This window comes from Cydia fagiglandana, chromosome 7 (assembly GCF_963556715.1).
Source record: "Cydia fagiglandana chromosome 7, ilCydFagi1.1, whole genome shotgun sequence".
NCBI classification, from domain to species: Eukaryota; Metazoa; Arthropoda; class Insecta; order Lepidoptera; family Tortricidae; genus Cydia; species Cydia fagiglandana.
Genome location: NC_085938.1, coordinates 13,353,288 through 13,372,982, shown reverse-complemented (window position 1 = coordinate 13,372,982; position 19,695 = coordinate 13,353,288). Strand labels below are relative to the sequence as shown.

The window sequence follows — 19,695 nt, the reverse complement described above, 5'->3', positions numbered from 1 at the left end:
TATTTGAGCAACAGTTTAAGTTTAGTGCTATTGAGTGTTGCATACTGCTAGCGTTATAATGGTTGTGCCGAAAAGGATTTTTGACACATCTGACAGTAGGTAGGGAGTAGGGATTAATGGGATTATGAAAATGAAATTTGATAAAGTTTGTGCCTGATTTATCGTATGTTTTCAGTAATATTAACTTGAACTTGGCTTGACACGCTGCCGCGTGTCTAGATATTATTAACTAATAATTTAAGTTAACTATACTCTACTTGTCCATCATATAACACTCGGAGTACTTTGTTAGTAGGTATGGTGTATATTTCGTCTCATATTTCTCTATTTTAAAGTAGGTTTGTTGTTTAAGTATAACATCTTATCCATTTTATCTTTCAGACTTCAGACAAACAAATTAAGGTAGATATATTATGTTAGATTCGACACTTAAGAAATGGCTATAAGTTACATTCCTCGTGTGACACAGGTACTTATACAAAATAATATCGACTATAATATTATTTAACAATATGTTTATTCTCTAGTGAAAAAAGTGCATTGTACTGTTTATATTCTAGTTGGACGCGGGCCAGTTAGATGAGCAGCTGGAAGAGCTGCTTAAACAACAATTATTTAATGCTACAAAATATTTAGAGGTTTGTTTAAACTTACATTTTCTTAAATTAGTACTTTGAATTTTACTATAGTAAATTAATATAATGATTTCAGCCAGGTATTCTGCAGCCAGTACTACCAGAATTAGAACTACTTCTTCGAACATGGATATTCAAATATTCAGTCTATGACAACAAATGCACTTTTGGACAAAAAATGCTTTCATTGAAATATAACACAAATAACTTCTCCAAGTCTAAACTTTACTGGTATTATGGGTACACAATTGGATTAAAATATTTAAAAGATAGAGCTATATACAGTTGGACTTCTAATACTAAAGTACAGAATTTTGTACATCAGTTAGAAACATTCCAGTTATTTGGAGACATTTTAAATTTTTTGAGGTTTATAAGAAGTGGCAAATATCCAGTGCTCATAGATTTTATTTTGGGTTTGGAGTTGACAGCTGATAAGCTTACCAGAGAGGACTTGACTGATTTTTCATGGACGAGAGAACTTCTGTGGCATAATTTTATTGTAAGTATCTTTAAGCTGTTTTTGTTTGGCATACTACCAATCAGAAGTCTTGCAAATTCTCAATAAAATAATACTGCCATGTTCATATTTAAACATCTACGTTTGAAAATCCATTCATTTGCATATCCCTATACATATTAGTAGTGCAGTAAATACTTTTGAAAGATGTTGCAACAACAGACCTCATAAAAATTAAACATACTTGTGTTTGACTCAAAAAGCTTGGTTCAAAACAATTTGGTTTTATCTTTGTTTTGACAGGAGCCCCTCTATTTTTCTTTCAGGAACTAATAGGCACCATCATATCTTTGATGAACATTTTTGGTCTCAGAAGAAGACTCAGCAACATATTGAAGTATGTGTGGTGGCGGCAGCATGTGAAGCCAGTGTCAAAGCCAGGCCCACCCCTTATGACCCACCTCACTTTATGTGCCTGTTGTTCTACCAGACCGGTTTTACCTCATACCATGGGCTGCTCACATATCTTCTGCTATTACTGCTTATCGGTAAGATTGCCTTTGTGAGAATGTAAGATTGTTTTTGATTACATACAGACAAACAATTTGATCCCAGTCAATTTTATACTTTGTAGTACTGACAAGAATGTGCTTTTCTCATGGCTTTCAGTTTTCATATTTATTGTCACTGTGACATGAAGTAACGACAAGCAAACAAGGCAAGTGTCGTTACCGGGATGCTGCTTAAGACATCTGACACAGATGAGAAGGCCTATTATTGACATGAAGTGTAATAGAAATCAAATTGGTTGTCCATACATTAAACACAATTTATAAATTATTCAATATAAACAAACCACCTGAAACCTGTAAATAAATAGTTCAGATACTTAATGCAATACTTGTGAATTAACTGGGCAAGTGTTTTAATATTTTTCCTCTTTTGTTTTCAGACCAATAGAATGCTAGATCCCGACTTCGCGTGTCCTAAGTGCTATTACAAAGGAAAGGAGATAAATAGATTTACAATGGCTTAAATGATTAAGAGAAACTAACATTTTAATGAATTATGAGGTGGAGGTATCAATATTTAACAGCTGTGGCAGTGTGGACTAATAACAAATAAGGTAAGGTTTACTCGGGTAATTCCGAATGTCGAAAACTGTCGGATAATTCCGAAAAGAGACTTTTATTATGATGGGATTTAGGGTGATTTTCATCTGATTTTCGGAATTATTACCCGAATACACCCTACAGTACAGTAAGCATTAAATAAATAGCAACTGCTGTGACCAATTATTTCATAACACCTTTGTTACCATGTAAATAAGTAAAACTGTATAATTTGGTTTTATCTGTGATATCTGTAAAATATATATATTTAATTATTAGGTCCATTCAATTGATATCAATACCTTACATTTAATTTAAACAACTAAGTCATCACAGGATAGGAGGAACACCACAAATTTTACTTATTAATCGAGAATTAATTGATTATTAATTGAAATATGTAGTATGTACGATACAAGTGCGAAAAGTAGGAAATTCACAACGAGTGGCGATAAATTACACGAGTTGCGAATTACCTTTTCGCACGTGTATTGTACGCTTTACAGTAGGTAGGACATATGGCCCTTTAAAACTTAAAGTAAAGTAGCACCACAGAATAACTAATAGTACTACCGTACCATATGTATTGTAAATGAATCTTAATTACTAATAGTTATGTTTATTTTCTTATTACATGAAGTAGTTGCTTTTTCTATGTATTTCGATGCCGGTTTTATTTTCGAGGTTATTCTGCTTACTTATTAGGGTTCCGTACCCAAAGGGTAAAACGGGACCCTATTACTAAGACTTCGCTGTCCGTCCGTCCGTCCGTCCGTCTGTCACCAGGCTGTATCTCACGAACCGTGATAGCTAGACAGTTGAAATTTTCACAGATGATGTATTTCTGTTGCCGCTATAACAACAAATACTAAAAACAGAATAAAATAAAGATTTAAATGGGGCTCCCATACAACAAACGTGATTTTTGACCAAAGTTAAGCAACGTCGGGAGTGGTCAGTACTTGGATGGGTGACCGTTTTTTTTTTGCATTGTGGTACGGAACCCTTCGTGCGCGAGTCCGACTCGCACTTGCCCGGTTTTTATATATGTATGTAAACATACTTTAAATCTGTTATCTTTATTCCATTTTCAAAATCCATTCGTTTTTGAGATAGGACCGCTCGCTAAATATATAATAAGTAGGGCTTATGGGGGCAGTATTGGTGACTTTTTATAAAACTAAATGGTAATATAAATTTGTTTATTGTTTACAATTTTTACAATATATGTATTTTGTTTACAAAATGCTATGTTTTATTCAATCGATACCTTCGTACACAATGTACTATGTATAATAATACTTACATGATAATACTTACATGAGATACACATAAAAATCTTACATTAAATTACTTACAAACTAAAGAGCACATATAAACTACCTAGGTCACTATTAGAATAACTTGAGAACTATTTTAGTTTGGATTACTCGAGTAACTCGAGTTACTAGAAACGAATTCAATGGAACTCCGGATGCGCCTCGCGTTAAAAGTATTATAGCCGTAACCGAATACCCCACTGCGGTAGTCTGTTACGGCGTTTAAATAAAAATGAATGAATTAATAGCGTAGTGGGATTCCGAGATTTCCATAATGGGTTATTTATTACATCTATCCTTTTGCCGGACACTTTCAGTTACAAATTTTTAAAGTGCGTTATTGACCTATGTTTGTGATTTTTTCTATCTAGTAAAAAAAACAGGATTCGAATAGATTAAGTCACTAGAGAAAATCCTCAAAATTGCTAATAAAATGGTTATCAACTGATTGTCATCTAAAAAAGCGGTACGTTTTTTAAAAAAACTCCGCTGTCTGAATCTACGGCACCATAAAAATTCTGTTTGGTCACATATACTTATTTCTCAAGTAGAAACGACATGTGCGGCTTATTGCGTACACGCAATGCATACTTATTAATTATAAATTAAAACAAACATTGCGGCCATGTCAGTTGATTACTGATTGATTAACTTCGGAACTATTGATAAATAAAAAAGTAGGCGCGTCCTGTTTTGGAAAAGGGCCAGAAGTTATGGCACCAGCCTATCCACATAAAATCCTTAATAAGTAATAATTTCCGATTTCTTACGAAATTAAAAAGGAAATCTAGCATAGCTAATAGGTACAATAAAATCACGTTATTAGAATTCACACATCAGTAAGTACTTACCTAAATGTTAACAATTTCTAAAAGTCATATATGTTACATTACATTACATTGCACTATTTGCACATTGCACTTATGTTATTCAATTGAAGTTTTATTAAATGCTGAATATTATGTACCTAATGTGTAAATTTAATCAAGCTATTCGTTATTTTATTTTGCAGGGACTGAAAAATACTTAGGTAGTTTGCAAATTGACCTGACTTTTCGACATCAAATAAAACTATTTCTCAGCTAAAATTTAAAATAAGTCCTCATTTTACTTGTTTTTATTACATGTCTGTCAAAGGATAAGGCGCCAGCAATATTATGCGCCTAAATTAATGCTCCTGTGCGTATTTCCCATTTCTTGCAGAGCGGAAGCAAACGTTCACTTCAGAAGAACCTAGGTATAAGGAAATGTAAGCTTCATATGCAAAATTATTACGAACAAACTTAATTAGAGGTTACTATATGATACTCTTTCGCCTCTAGTTTAACTGCTTGTACGCGGAAATCTCTTTAAATAGCTTTCCTCGGTCAGTTTTTCGAGTGCACTGTTATTGTAATCCATTGACGTAATCCCCATCGTCCATTTAGGGCACTAGTGGTGTCTATCGTTGCGCACGTTAGCGTGGAAACCGGTCTCCCAGTCGGCGACGTAGTCGACAGTCCGCACGGACCCGTCCGGCTCCACCAGCGAGTACTGACCTGGATAATGAGACACAGTTATTGACAGTGTTGGCCGAACATTGATTGCAATTGACCATTAACCAGTACAAATTGAACCGTACACGGTAACGGACGGTTACAGTTGACGGTTCAATTTGTACTGGTTAATGGTCAAGAATATTCAATTGCATTAACGTTTCGGCCAACACTGCTTATTGACAGGATCGATGACACATTGCGTCGAAGGCGGCAATTTAGAAAGGATCGTGTAAATTGGTGTAAATGTATCCGCCTACGCTTTTAATGTTTTCTGTCATTAATATAAACAAATCATCTATATCAATATTATAGGTACATTTATCATATTATATCATCACATCTCAATCAGAACATTTAGTGTAGGTAGATGCTTTAAAAGTCTGTCATTAATATACAATCACATCACATCAATGCTCATTTACTCTTAATAGTTTTTAGTGTTCCGTACAAAACTTTGTTTACGGAACACTTATTTTTAAATAATTTCTTTGTATGTTAAGGACGCAGTGTGAGAAACATGCCAACACTTAGTATTTCAGGAGTGCTCCAGGTTGGCTTCAAGTAATGGCTAGATAGGTATGGGTGAAATATGAAACCTTCAAAACCTTTCAGCTTATTCGAACACCCGGGCAGCTGCATGTACTGTAACGCATGTCAGTCACTTTATAAAATAACTTACCTACCTTTGACGAATTCTCCGTCGTTCCGTTTCTTCTGGTGCTTGATGTGATGTCGCTAATGTGTTGATCCTTCACGGCGTATTCGAACACAGCGCGACTGCACGTCCTGTAACGACTGTCACCGTTATCGTATAACATAACGTTACTCTTGATTACTTCTCTATTGCGCTGTTCCTTGTGCTTGATGTAGCCAGTGTGCGGGTTCACGGGGAACGAGTAGCGAAGCACATAGGTCGGAAATCACGATTTAGGCCGCCAAAAATATTTTATTGCATTTTTGCGCTTTATATACGATTTGGAAGTAAGAAAACATATTTTTAGATAATTACAATTATTATTTTTAAATTTTGGCCCTTTTTGCCAAAAAATGTTGATTTTTATCCTCCTCGCTTGAATATTTTATATAGCTACGAGTATTAATGATAGATAATATAGTAAATAAATATGTATTTTCTTCCATTGAACATACAAATAATAAAATACACATATATTTATACATATATATTATATTTAGGTATAAGAGTAACATATGCTGTATTACAGAAACTAATAGAAATATACAAAGGTTGTTATCTAACAGTGGCGGGACTTCCATACAAGCCCAAAAGCCGGGCTTGCCCTAAGGCAACTAATTGCCTTACCGAAATTACGTAGTGATAAGATCAATAAAGATTATTTTGAAAATCGCGCGCCAAACGAACCCGTATTATTAAATTCAAGCCACAGCGGCCTCGAACCGCGGCACGAGCGTGTTGCAAAATTATGCCGCGGCGTGGCGCCTCGTCCGCGCGAACTAAATCAGGCGGAGGATGTTCTAGCTATCCTGCTCGAACTCGCACTCGTTGGCTTGCAACCGTGCTTGCTTTTTCGTCCCGCTCTGGGCACTATCAGCCTACAAACCGTCAAAGAACGATGTAACTATTTGTTGGTATGTATAGCAATTTTATAAGACGATTTATGCTTGGATTTTGTGTGAAGTTAGCTGCATAAGTTCGCACAGCGCGCGTTCGCGTTTACTTCAAGTGTATTATTATTTAGTTGAGCCGAGTCAGTGGTCGAGTCGAAAGTAACGAAAGTTTGTTTAAGTGAATTTGATTAAATAGTGAATGTGAATTTGTTCATCGTTGTGGCGCTTAGTTTAATAAGTGTTAACAATGGATCAAGAAGTGGTTCCTTGTGACGGTTTGAAATGCGTCCACGTTTTAGTCAACCAAAACAAGGTAAAGTCTTTGACCTTTGTCGAAAAACGGGACCTAATTTCCGCGGCAAAACCAACACCCGACTTGTGTATTTCTCAGTCAAGTCAGTCGCGTAAGAGAAATTTCTGTAGGGCCGTCTACAAAACTCATTGGATTGTTGGTTGTTCCCATACAAATAAGATGTATTGCTGGTGTTGCATATTTTTTTCGAACGATATTAACGTTTGGAATACTTCTGGCTATAACGATTTAAATAATTTATCTGGAGCAATAAAGAGGCACATGAATTCCGGTAAACATATGTGTGCAGTGATTTCTTTTAGCAATTTTGGGAAACAAAGGATCGAGGCCTCTTTGTCGCGACAATTATCAGAAGAAATATCAAAACATAACATGCGTGTTGACAACAATCGTAGTGTTTTTCAGAGGTTAGTCGATATTGTGTGCCATTTAGCACAGCAAGAACTTCCTTTTAGAGGACACGATGAGTCAAACACTTCATTAAATAGGGGCAATTTTTTGGAACTTGTATCGTTGCTATCAAAATATGACGGCGTTCTAGAAAAACATGTTCAAAGCGACAAACCAAGCTCGAGCTATTTGTCTAACAAAATACAAAATGACATTATTCATTCCGTAGCAGACGTGCGCTATGATTAGCTCGCCTCGTCACGCTAGCAGATGCATTTGACCCCGAAGAGTGAAGATTGGACAGTTATTACGAAAACATATCTTTCGGCTTGCCCTACTCCAAAACCCTAGGCACGCTACTGTTATCTAATATTATTACGATTGATACATTTACCCAAAAAGATTAATATAAATAAATAAAACCCTCGCCACATTTAATCATCATCATATCTTAAAGAAAAATCCAGCATCGCTTGGATAGCATTGATCATTCTCCGCTCTCGCCTTATGTGGTTCAGCAGAAATCAATAGCTGCATAGTTTCTGACATAAATAATTTAACTCGAGGTTTCGTTATCTTTCTCGTACTGCTGATAAGCGGATCGGAGGTCAGAAGCAACCTATGGTAAATGTCCAGGCAAAACTTTCGGGCATAGTTTAAACGATACGGCCGAAAGTGTTTGTTTCGGGCTTCTGCAGCTTCCTCCGAAAGATGTCCTAAGGGAACTATTAAGTTTTCAATAATATGTAATTCTGCCATGGATCAGTATTTTGTGCATTGTCGGTGTCATCGGATGCCACTCATACAAATTTATATAAAGCTTTGCCGTTTCCAGAGCGTATGAGCGGAGCGGCGGAGCTTCCTTCCAACCAAGATTCATTAGATATCAGAAAATTTTGCCACAATGCGACGTGATCTAATCCATCTTTTTTTAAATACTGATTCAAAATGTGAAAATTTACGCTTCATGTTCTTTTTTTCTTCATCTCCGTCACCTGAGCGCATAAGGAGATAATTTTCCAAAAAGTCCAATTTTTCAGTTATTGACTGAAAATTCTGTACATTTAACTTATCATACAGGTATTTTCAAGTCACAACTTTTAACCCAGAGGCATTTGATGAACCTAGAGTAACAGAAAAGACATTTTAACGCTAATGAAAACAAAACGTAATAATTTACTATTTCCGAATTTTTTTTTTGAAACTCGATATTTTACAAAGTGCCCAAAAGTGCCCTCCAATTTTTTCATAAAATGTAAAGATATAGTTGATTTATAGAATGACATAAAAAATATAACCGGGACGTGCCCGGAAGTATAGTATTTTTACAATTGAATATGAAAAAATAACAAAATTTTCATCAAGAAAAGGGTCATGTTTAGTGGGTTATATATATATCATAAAATAAATATTTCTAATTCAAAATAATTTAAAATAATAGGAATTTACCTGAATTTTTGATATCCATCACTTTCATTGACAAATAAGCTCTACAAAAATAAATATTGGCTTAGAAATGTTTGCTTCGGATAACAGTGCTAAGAACCGCGCGTGCAACGTATGTGATGACTGAGGTTTGAGAACCTGGTAGATTACCTACGTAACTGATAAGGGTGGTGGTGGGGTGGAATTAATTCCGTGATAGTGTGGTGTTTTTCGAGAACTAATTAGTTTTGCGATAAGCCGACTTTTAGAAAGTTGACTTTTGGCGGCCTAAATCGCGATTTCCAACCTATGTGCGAAGGTTCACATTCTGCAACGACCGTCTCTGTTATCGTATAACATAACGTTACCCTTGATGACTTCTCCATTGCGCTGTTTCTTTTGGTGATTGATGTCACCGGTGTGACCCGTTCACGACGACGTATTACCTGCTTTACCATTGGGTGCACGGTGCACGTCTCGTAACGATCGTCACTTATTAACACAACGTTAACATAACATAACGTTACCCTTGACGACTTCTCCGTCGCGTTGTTCTTTCTGGTGCTTGATGTCACCAGTGTGCGGGTCGTTCACGGCGTACTCGAACGCGTAGCGAGGATGGGCGTCCTGCGAATGATCATTAAAATCATTATCATCAGTATTCGTTAAGATTCCTACCATAAGGGCTAAATAAGTAAAAGCTATAAAAGTTATATTGTCTGTTCTACCTACTGGTAGAAGTGGTAGAACGCTAATGATATTGTTTAAATTAGTTATACCTATTTGTAACCGCGAGATTGCTATGTTTGGTTCTATGGCAGGTCCGTATTGATTTTGACTACCTACCTAAATACCTATTACATTCAGAAACTAATTTTCGAATTCGGTTCAACGATTAGACAGCACAGGAACTAATCTGATCGATATATTTGATACTGCAAACAACTTTCAAAATAATTATTATTTGGATTGATGTGTTCTTACATACCGTAAATGTGTTGACCATTACGTATTTAGTTGAATAATTTTATGTTGTTTCTGTTTACATAGTTTATATAATAAAACAACGTAAAATAAGTAATATGAGCAAAAAAAAATGCGAATAAGTAAGTATGATAAAAACCGGGCAAGTGCGAGTCGGACTGTCGCACGAAGGGTTTCGTACCATAATGCAAAAAAAAAACAAAAAAGAAGCAAAAAAAAAAACCGGTCACCCATCCAAGTACTGACCACTCCCGACGTTGCTTAACTTTGGTAAAAAATCACGTTTGTTGTATGGGAGCCCCATTTAAATCTTTATTTTATTCTGTTTTTAGTATTTGTTGTTATAGCGGCAACAGAAATACATCATCTGTGAAAATTTCAACTGTCTAGCTATCACGGTTCGTGAGATACAGCCTGGTGACAGACGGACGGACGGACGGACGGACGGACAGCGAAGTCTTAGTAATAGGGTCCCGTTTTACCCTTTGGGTACGGAACCCTAAAAATGACCCAAAATTGGTCGTCATTGATGTCTGATGTGAAGTAATCGATTGACAATTAAAATCAATCTACAAAACTTAAGTACAAGTTAAAATCATATCAAATAAATGAAGACTAATTATTGACAATCAAGATCCGGCATCATTGCAACGAAGATCGCGAAGGGCATGCTGGCAAACCAATAAAACATATCTAAGATGCGTGAAAAGCGCGAGCGAGGTTAGACAGGCTTACTTTACTTGGGCCGCCTGCGCATTTCGATCCACAATCCATCTCGGATAATGCCGTGGGAATGCCAGCATTGCCAGCTAAAGTTTAATCGAGCTTTCGTAAACCACAACCATGCTGCAGATTGTTACTTGGGAATCAAATTATCATTTCTGTTTCTTGTTGTACTAATTGGTTATAAGCCTGATCATTATACTACCTGACCCACGTGTCACTGAATTGTTCATTAATTGAGAAATGAAAAGGTTAAGCTGCTTAACTGATCGTAACTATGGTGTTGTAAAAGGGCTAGAATCGGACCAAGCTAAGCTGCATGGCATTTGCAATTACAAAGTTTGGCAATGTGATGCATACATGCAAACACATAATCTCAATTTCCTTTATTTAATAATATATACCTTCAACCTACGTATAATAATATGCCACTAGCCACTAGGTATGGTAATATATTTTCTTTTTTATAATACTTATAATTTGATTTTTCATTTTCATACAAAGATTTCAAAAGTAAAGATAGGCCCGGCCCGGCCTGTTCATGTCATTCCGAGCCAACATTACATGTGTGTATCAACGAACATGTGCAAAGTTTTGCACTGCAAACGCGATTTGTGCACCAACGAACTGGCTCACTTCGTATAATAGTGCTCGCAAGGCCCGTCTTTACGAAGTACAATATACATATAAGCATATGTCACTTCGTATAAGATGAATACCTAAAGTCTAAGGAAAAAACGTGCCTCGGAAATCAAGAAAAAGTCATTCTCGGATAGATGCCGCACACACCTTTAGCCTATACTCGGCTAGATGACGCGATGACACCGTTTCATATTTAACAATTTTAACACATGGATATCAGTGAATGAACATGGATCAAAATAATATAAAAATAATAAAATCATTTATCCATATAGTTACATACATTTCTTTGATAATTTTATACGTTTTCGTTTCGAGTTTTAGTCGTATGTCGATAGATGGCAGTAAATTTACTGTGACTACAAAATTTACTATGACAGGACCCCTCTATATACCTACTATCTATTATTTTTGTTATTACGAAACCCGTTTACGAAACATCGTTGTAATGTACCTAATAGCTACTTCCATTACTTTCTTGACGCTACCAGACCAGACATTAGTTACATTATGCAGTTTCAAACGTCATATGAGATAAGCGCACGTTTAGCACTTAATAGGATTACATTGTAATTTTTTGCCGACAAATTAATTGTAGTCGTTTTAATAAGGCTTTGTGTCATATTAGTTAAGAGAGTTAATTAAGCTGAAGGCCAAAGTCTTAAGTAAAATGTCACGATTAAAAAAGTAGCTACGGAGCAGTACGAAAAATCGATTAGTTTTTTTAATGTGAATAAATGTGACTCAGTACAGTCACCATCAGATATGTCGGAGCGGCCAAGGTGTTCACAATATCTGAACACGCACTGTAACGCCTTGACAATAGAGGCGTGTTCTGTAGGCGACTGTACAGTGTTCAGATTTACCGGCACTTATAGGGCACAATATTTAATTTTGTTTGGTAACTTCACGTAACGTTTATTCATTTTCAAAAAATAATCTAGGACGCGAAGATCGGCGACTATACATGTATATACGAATTCTATTCGATTATTTGATACTAAACAATACACGTACTATTTAATTATTAAAATGTCGACCCGGCCAAATTGCGAGTGTCTAGGTTTTAATTGGAGTCTACTTCTTTATTTATTAATATCTACTTGTCCCGTATATGCCTATATATACATATAATTTCATGGTACCTATCATATGTCTACCTTTACATAATAAGTATAACTATGTATCATAATATTTAGTAAGCGGCATTATACTTAGTAAAACTTGAACATGCTATTGCGTTTTGGTATCAAAACAAGTCATATTATTGCATGATATCTAGTTCGATATTTGACACTTACTGGCAATGAAATAACCTATCGCTTTCATGTATGATATTGAGAAAAGTTTTCGTAAGTTGATGTACTACTTAAACCATACCCGATATTTTGGTGAGGTACTTATATGAAGAACAGGTAATTAGACACGGTATACACATATAAATATAAGACACATTGAATAATAAGCCTTGTAAAGTGTGAGATAAAGTTGAAATTCCTAATAAGTTTCCATTGCAGTTGGAACGTTTTTGTTTTAAAGTCGCGATAGTTGTTTTGCTGATGCAACCCGAACTTGAGCTAGTTGAATTCTTTTGTATGACAAAAAAAAAAGAGGAATGACTTCGGAATTGAAATTCTCGTTCTTTGACCTTTGTTTTTGCACAGATGTTTTACAAATAGGGCAGAGTACACATATGGTTAGGTGTGTAACTTAACCTAAGTATTTGTCTAGGATAATGTTCAAAGTACAATTTTGAACGACAACAGATTTTTCATCATGATTGACTAGGAAACCTTAAAAATTTGAAAATGCCGAGTTAGGTTTGCCTAAGATACGTTATTAAGGTACGTTTTTTACGTTACAAAATATTATTTATTGGCATGCTGCGAAAGATGTGTTTACAAGTGAGGTAGGTACTATTGACAATCGGAAATTAGGAAATATTGGAAGTGTATGGGCTCACGATTAAGTAAAAACTATAAAAACCAAGAAAAGCATATTGGTTACGCATAACCGGGATTTGTAACGAAACTGCCTTTTGTCTCGACTTTTATTGTTGAAATAAAATTGGCAGTATATTGTTTGTACTTTCCAAGCGGCCGTAGTCCTAATTCGAAAATGGAATAAGTTTCTGTCAACTTAAAGCCTATGTAATTCTTTCGCGAGTAAAAAGTTTTTGTGTGATGCGTCGGAGCGATTGCAACACGGTATTTATCTGAAGTATTATTCGGTTGTGTTTTTTGACAATCCGTAACATTGCATACCTTCTGTCGTAAATATCATGGCACATGTTCTAAGATGACAATTATTTACAATCCATTAGCAAAATTATACAGTTCACAGACTTAACACAAGAGTCGTCAATGGTCGCCATGTCACGGACTGTTATTAAAACAAGTTGAATTTTCATTTGAGATTGTTTAAGTTTACGGAACAACGGTTTTATGCATTACGCGTGCGTTTTTTAACGTGTTAAAAAACTTGAATTTATTTCAAACGATTTAGTTTATACTTTTAAAGGAACGACGTCGTGTTTCGTAACATTAATTTTGTCACATCACAGAGGGCCTACCGCGAACCACGTTCGACGTGTTGTCTTCCTGTCACACTTACGTTCTAATTTACAAGTGCGACAGAGAGGCAACACGTCGAACGTGGTTCGCGGTAGGCCCTCTGGATGGAACTACCATGGTTCGTAAAAAACCGGCTGCATGAAAAAAATGTTATGCGTAGATATACGATACGTCATTCAATTTTATTGTTTCCACGTCTTTTATCCATTTAGTTAATTGAATGCAGGCACCAATTGAATAAAAGAGGAACTATTTTGATTTAATGCATTCCCTTGGTTTAATGAAAGTGAAACACTAGAGAAACAATAATTATGAGCACTGAACAATGAGAGATAAATTTGAATCGTGACTTATTTATTGAAATAAAGATCGATGCACGCTTGCAGTTCATTGTGTGCTGATTTCAACCTTGCGAGGCGGCGATCGATTGAAAAATGAACAATAATAAACCTAAATGTAATTTGTCGGTGTTGAGTAGGACGAATGACATGATCGATTAATCGATTACATATCGCATTATTTATATGGAATAATTGAATGTATCCAACAAGGTACCTAGGTACTAGTATGGTCCAAATTTATGGGAAACTACTGGTGGTACTCTTTGCCCAGACAAGCTGATAAAAAATGTCGGATAAAGAGAATAGGGATCTCTTCTGCCTACACAGGTGACCATAATTAGTGGCTTAAAAAAACCGAGACGACACTCCAAGAATATTCCACGATGTATACCATATTGGGTAACTAAACCATTTGAAGCTATACCGTAATGATGATAATTTTTTAACGCATATTAATTATGTAGAACAAACAGCGTGACGAACATTATTAGGAGGCAAAAGTAAATCAGTAGGTAGGTCCTCTGTAGGTACATTGCACAATTTGCTACCGTTACGGTACAGGGTAATTGGTCAAGATTTTGACGTGCGCAAAACTTGTCCTGGGAGTCAAATGAAGTCGATCAAATCTGTTACGTCACCCATTAGCCGGGATATGAAGTAATATCATGTGTGCTTAGAGATGGGTCGCGGGTATTTACCCAATTTACCCACCCAGGTAAATACCCGGTAAATACCCATCTACCCGGTATTTACCCGTATCTACCCAAATGGACGGGTAGATTCATTTCTTGTTGCACATGTCGATTTGTGTTAAATTGGAGATATAAACCGAGTTAATGGTTGTAATTATTGTGTGTCATTTCAAATTAAATGGTTTAGTGAAACCTGCAGTTGTAACTAAGGAATTTTAAGTATAATTTTGATAAATATTTAAAAAAAGGCCGTCATTAGAGTATTTTTTTAGATTTGAGTAAATTATCGTACTTATACGTTGATATTACATATTAGAACCTCGGTCGGCGGGGGGTGTGGTTGGGGGGAGGGGGGTAAAGGTGATTTTTTTAATATTTCTTGTAATCTGTCATTAATATCGAAAAGTGTTGTATGTACAAACTAAAGTAGACAGAATTTCCTACAAAAAAGGTTATATACATTTTTGTCCTAAAACTAACTGTATTTGACTTATGAGCTTCCCAAGTTGTGACACTGCATAATTTTTTTTTATTATCATTCATAAGTAATCTTTATTTTCATCTTTCTAATGTATATCAAAAGCGTTTTTAAACATTTCCGGAAGCCAGGGAATGATTTTACACGATTTTCATAATTGGACTGATATGTTAAAATCGAACTTCACCTCATATCAATCTTTTCGTAATTAGTTTGAACATACATTTTATGTAACATTATAAAAAATTACTTAAATTAATCTTATTTTTACTCACATACCATAAAACACATCAAATTTAGAAGAAAAACGAAAATACCCGCGTATTTACCCGCGGGTAGGTAAATATCGGGTATATACCGGGTAAATACCCGCTCTCGGGTATTTACCCGGGTAGTTACCCATCTCTGTGTGTGCTGTAATCCGGGACGCGGTGATTAGGTGCATTTTGTGCCGTGTAATATATTCTGTCAATCATAAAATGCCTAATTGATAAGTGGCAGATTAACCGGTGAAGGAGATTTGGCCAATTGGAGAGATCTATTACCTACCTACTTGATATAATTGCAAACACTTCGACGACGATAAATAACAGCGATTATTGATGGTTAATTTTTTAATGACTAGACGTTTCGACTATGAATAAATTGAACATATAAGAAGTTCTTATATATAAGAAATATTTCCGCGTTACGGTTATCTATATTTAATACTAGCGCCCAGCCCTGGCTTCGCACGGGTTAACAAATTATACACCTAAACCTTCCTCAAGAATCACTCTATTGATAGGTCAAAACCGCATGATCCGTTCAGTAGTTTTTGAGTTTATCGCGAACAAACACACAAACAGACAGACGCGGCGCGCGGCGGGGGACTTTGTTTTATAAGGTGTATTAGTGATTTTTTAAAGCGATAGCGCAGAGCTAAAAAGATTAAAAGGTACGAGAAATTAAGTAGGGATTAAACATATAATTTAAAAAAATAACCTGTGGAAAGTTTCTTTTTATACCTACTTCGAAAATGGTTTTTTTAAATTAGGATTGTATGTACATACATCAGTGCATCAAAACCATTAGGCATGGATGAAATTCATAAAAATGTATGTCTATTGTTAGTGCTACTGAATATTTAAAAATGGATGCTACCTACGTAATAACTAATAAGGAAAAATTTTTTACACTTACATAATTCTGCAGGAAGTCCGTGTGAACATTTTTGACATGGGCGATCCTCGCTGGAGCGGCCACGGCGATGTTGTGGTTGACGGCCACCGGCGCCGCGGCGTACTGCGCGATGCTCCCGCCGGAGTGATGGCTGACGGACGACGTGGAGTACGCCGCCGATTGACCCGAGTGCTGGGAGATAGCTGGAGCAGCGAACTGGGTTACTGCAGGCGCGACATGCGCAACTGCTGGTCCAGCGTACTGGGATACAGCGGGGGCGAGCTGAGCAGACTGGTATTGAGCTATCACTGGCGCTCGGTATTGCGAGGCCACCGGCGCGACGGGTGTCAATCCAGAAATCGGGGCTGCTCTATACTGAGATACAGCAGGTTGCGCTACAGTGTATCGTGACGGCTCAAAAAGTTGGGGAGTCTGTTGTCTTAGGGCGGGCGATGTCGCGTACCCAGCAGATGGAGCCGCATACACCTGCGCCACAACTGGGCTAGCCGTCTCCTCCGAACTGTACGCTGCTGCTGACCCGGCAGCGTAAGACGCCTGTTGCGACACTAAGTTCTGGGACACAAAGTTATTTTTGGGCGCAGCCAACGTAAATCTGGCAATCAGCGGAGCTGCTGTCACTTTGGCAATGATAGGCGCCTGAGCGTACGTTGCGAGAGGTGTCACTGTTTTTCCAGAAGAGGCTGCTGCAGATAAGCCGGCGGAGGTGGCGTAGCCGTGAAATTCTCTTTGGGTTGAGTATGCAGGTGCAGCATTTGCGTGCGAGACCAGTGATGAGGTTTGGAATGCCGGTGTAAGTTGCTGTTGAATGGGTGCAGAAACTTGATAGGCTGCTCCTGCTTGATATCCTGCTGCGGCTTGGTATGCAGCTCCTGCGTGATAGCTGCTTGATCCAGAATACTGATACGCAGGGGCTGAGAGCAGTTGTTGCGAGACTACAGGACCAGCCACTTTTACTCCCGCGGTGGTGAGCTGAACGGCTGGTGGCAGATACGAGTACCCGGGACCGGAGCCCGTGTGGCCGTTGTCACAGTTCGGCGCGGCTTGCAATTGGCTCAAGTGGTAGTTAAGATCCGGATCGTGATACGCGCACACACTCGTAAGCGTCAACGCTACCGCCAATATTACCTGCAATAAAAAGTTGAATCACTTGAAGGGACAAAAGAAAAACTGAATGTGTGTCAATTATTCTGCATTCAGGACTGAGTCATTGTGGTTTTTGGCAGTATTCAATTTAAAAGGGCTAGCTATAAAATAAGACATTATTTTGAAATCCAGCTTACCGTATTCATTTTTAGATTTTTTTTTATCTCTGTGGTAATATTTGCCTAAAATCTATATCATACAAAGTTTGTATCTCATAAAAAATTAGTTGATTCCGCCAAATATATTGATGTATTAGCCAAAGTTGAGCGTGAGCCGAAATGAGAGCAAAGTGAGTAGGCTAAGACTTATATAGCGATCTCATATGTGTAAGAACGGGTCATACTTTTTCACGTTCGCTTGCGCCGGTGGGCGCGGCCGCCGCGCGGTGCGGGCCGACCGCCGACCTAGCACAACACAAGCGCGCAGCCCGACCGGGCTCCGACACGGGTCAAAGTTCAACAAAGCCCTTCAATAAACTTTAAGCACGTCCTTTGTCATCATTATCGAGGCATGGATTTGCCATTTGGTTAATGAAATCATTGCACTTGTTAATAATCAATTGTAACTAAGTTATGCTGCAATCAGTCGTTAAAAGGACTAGTGTTTATATAGATGCATTAAGAGGGTAGTGGACTGTTACCTCCATACAAATATAGTCCCCTTTTTCTACCTTGGATTATATGGAGCTTTATAGAAAATGTTTCCATACTGTTTCTTAGCTTAGTTACCGTCAATCTAAGACTATAGGAGTGTTCCAAAATTTGCGAAAATGGACGATTTAAAGAGCGCCCAGTTTAGACTCTCAGTTTAGTCTCTCTATGTTAGGAAAATAAAAAAAACGAAGGGTCCAAGTCCGTTTTTGTTTATTTTCAACAGAATTGTTACTACTGGCATTTTGAAAGAGGGGATTATAAAATTAACTGACTATTTTTGGCTATACTAATTGAGCTAAAATCGGCCCGAGCGGCAATTAATCCCTTCGCGTCTTGTCTGAAGTTGTCTGATTTACAAATCACATGCAACATTTTACTCGAATATATTTCGGGTTATTTTTCGTAAAGCCCGGTGGTCTACTTTCCTCTTTGTGTTACGATGAGTGTGGTCAAGTAAAGTCGTGCTTGGTCCTATAACCTCACCTTATTTCTGTACCTATCGACACACACTGCTTTGCATACCTATATCATTCGTACCAGAGCGCATTCGGCATATAATAAACCTAATAATTACATTTAACGTGGATATGAAAACTAGGTTATTACCTACGATTGAAGAACATATGAGTAGTATGCAATGTGTGCGACATTTATAGTTCACAGGTATAATAAAGTGATTTTATATTACATTACGTTTGCTAATACGGGTGCGGAGAATTTAATACGCTCACATTATACTAATCCCCTTTGATTAGACATTAATGCGGACTGATTTGTGTATACATATTAATTATAACCACCAACCTACTTATCTCACAAGTTGATGTAGGTGTCATGTTGTTAAAAAGTTTAATACCTATGTTTATATTATTCTTAAAGTGATTCATTCTGCGTAATCATTATATACTTATATAGAGGGCTCGGAACCGGTTTTTTTTTGTAAAACCCGAAATATCTAGCCCAATATTTTAAATTATTTTAGGCTCTTTATATAGGACTGAATCATGTATTTATGTACCTAGTATTAATCATGTATTTAAGAATAAACCATAGAACGAAAAAGAACGTAATAATACCGGTATTTTTTGTATGAAGAAAATACAAGTTCTGAGTATATATATTTCATGTTTAGCATTTTCTGACCAGGATGAGGGTCACACTATGTACTGCATGCTGTACAGTCAACTATTTCTGCGGCCGACTGTACATTTCAGATGCAAGTTGTCAATTGTGCAATGCGCAGGTTCGATCAATCAGTGAACTAGTGAACTAGTTGGTAAAAGCAGGTAGGTTCAGATCAGGCTTACTTACAGTATAGGAGTATGAATCATCAGATCATCACCATTCAATTATTCTGTCATAGGAGTTTAATTGCTGGAAAAAATTTATAAGTAAGATCTCACACCCGGTCCACACGCGACTGAAATTAATTGAAATGTGTGTACGTTATTGCAAAAATAAAATAATTTCTCATCGTGAAATAAGGAACATGAGCATAAATATGC

General features: G+C 36.9%; 2 protein-coding genes across 4 annotated transcripts; one reads left to right on the top strand and one right to left on the bottom strand.

Moving 5' to 3' along the window:
* Positions 1 to 121: 121 nt before the first annotated feature.
* On the top strand, positions 122 to 3,453 carry LOC134665931 (peroxisome biogenesis factor 2). 3 transcript variants are annotated; one of them, XM_063522988.1, is made up of 6 exons: positions 122 to 145; positions 382 to 469; positions 561 to 638; positions 712 to 1,137; positions 1,422 to 1,643; positions 2,048 to 3,453. In XM_063522988.1, exons 2-6 carry the CDS (start codon positions 437 to 439, stop codon positions 2,129 to 2,131), a joined length of 843 nt encoding a protein of 280 aa, XP_063379058.1. In that variant the 5' UTR covers positions 122 to 145; positions 382 to 436; the 3' UTR covers positions 2,132 to 3,453. The 3 variants fall into 3 exon arrangements, with proteins under 3 accessions (XP_063379058.1, XP_063379057.1, XP_063379059.1); XM_063522987.1 differs by having other exon boundaries at positions 138 to 295; XM_063522989.1 differs by lacking the exon at positions 122 to 145 and adding an exon at positions 269 to 287.
* LOC134665926 (uncharacterized) lies at positions 3,396 to 18,006 on the bottom strand. The gene is made up of 4 exons (XM_063522981.1): positions 17,675 to 18,006; positions 16,395 to 17,519; positions 9,307 to 9,406; positions 3,396 to 5,064 (listed from the first exon to the last, which is right to left on the bottom strand). Exons 1-4 carry the CDS (start codon positions 17,681 to 17,683, stop codon positions 4,958 to 4,960), a joined length of 1,341 nt encoding a protein of 446 aa, XP_063379051.1. The 5' UTR covers positions 17,684 to 18,006; the 3' UTR covers positions 3,396 to 4,957.
* Between the last annotated feature and the right edge of the window lie 1,689 nt (positions 18,007 to 19,695).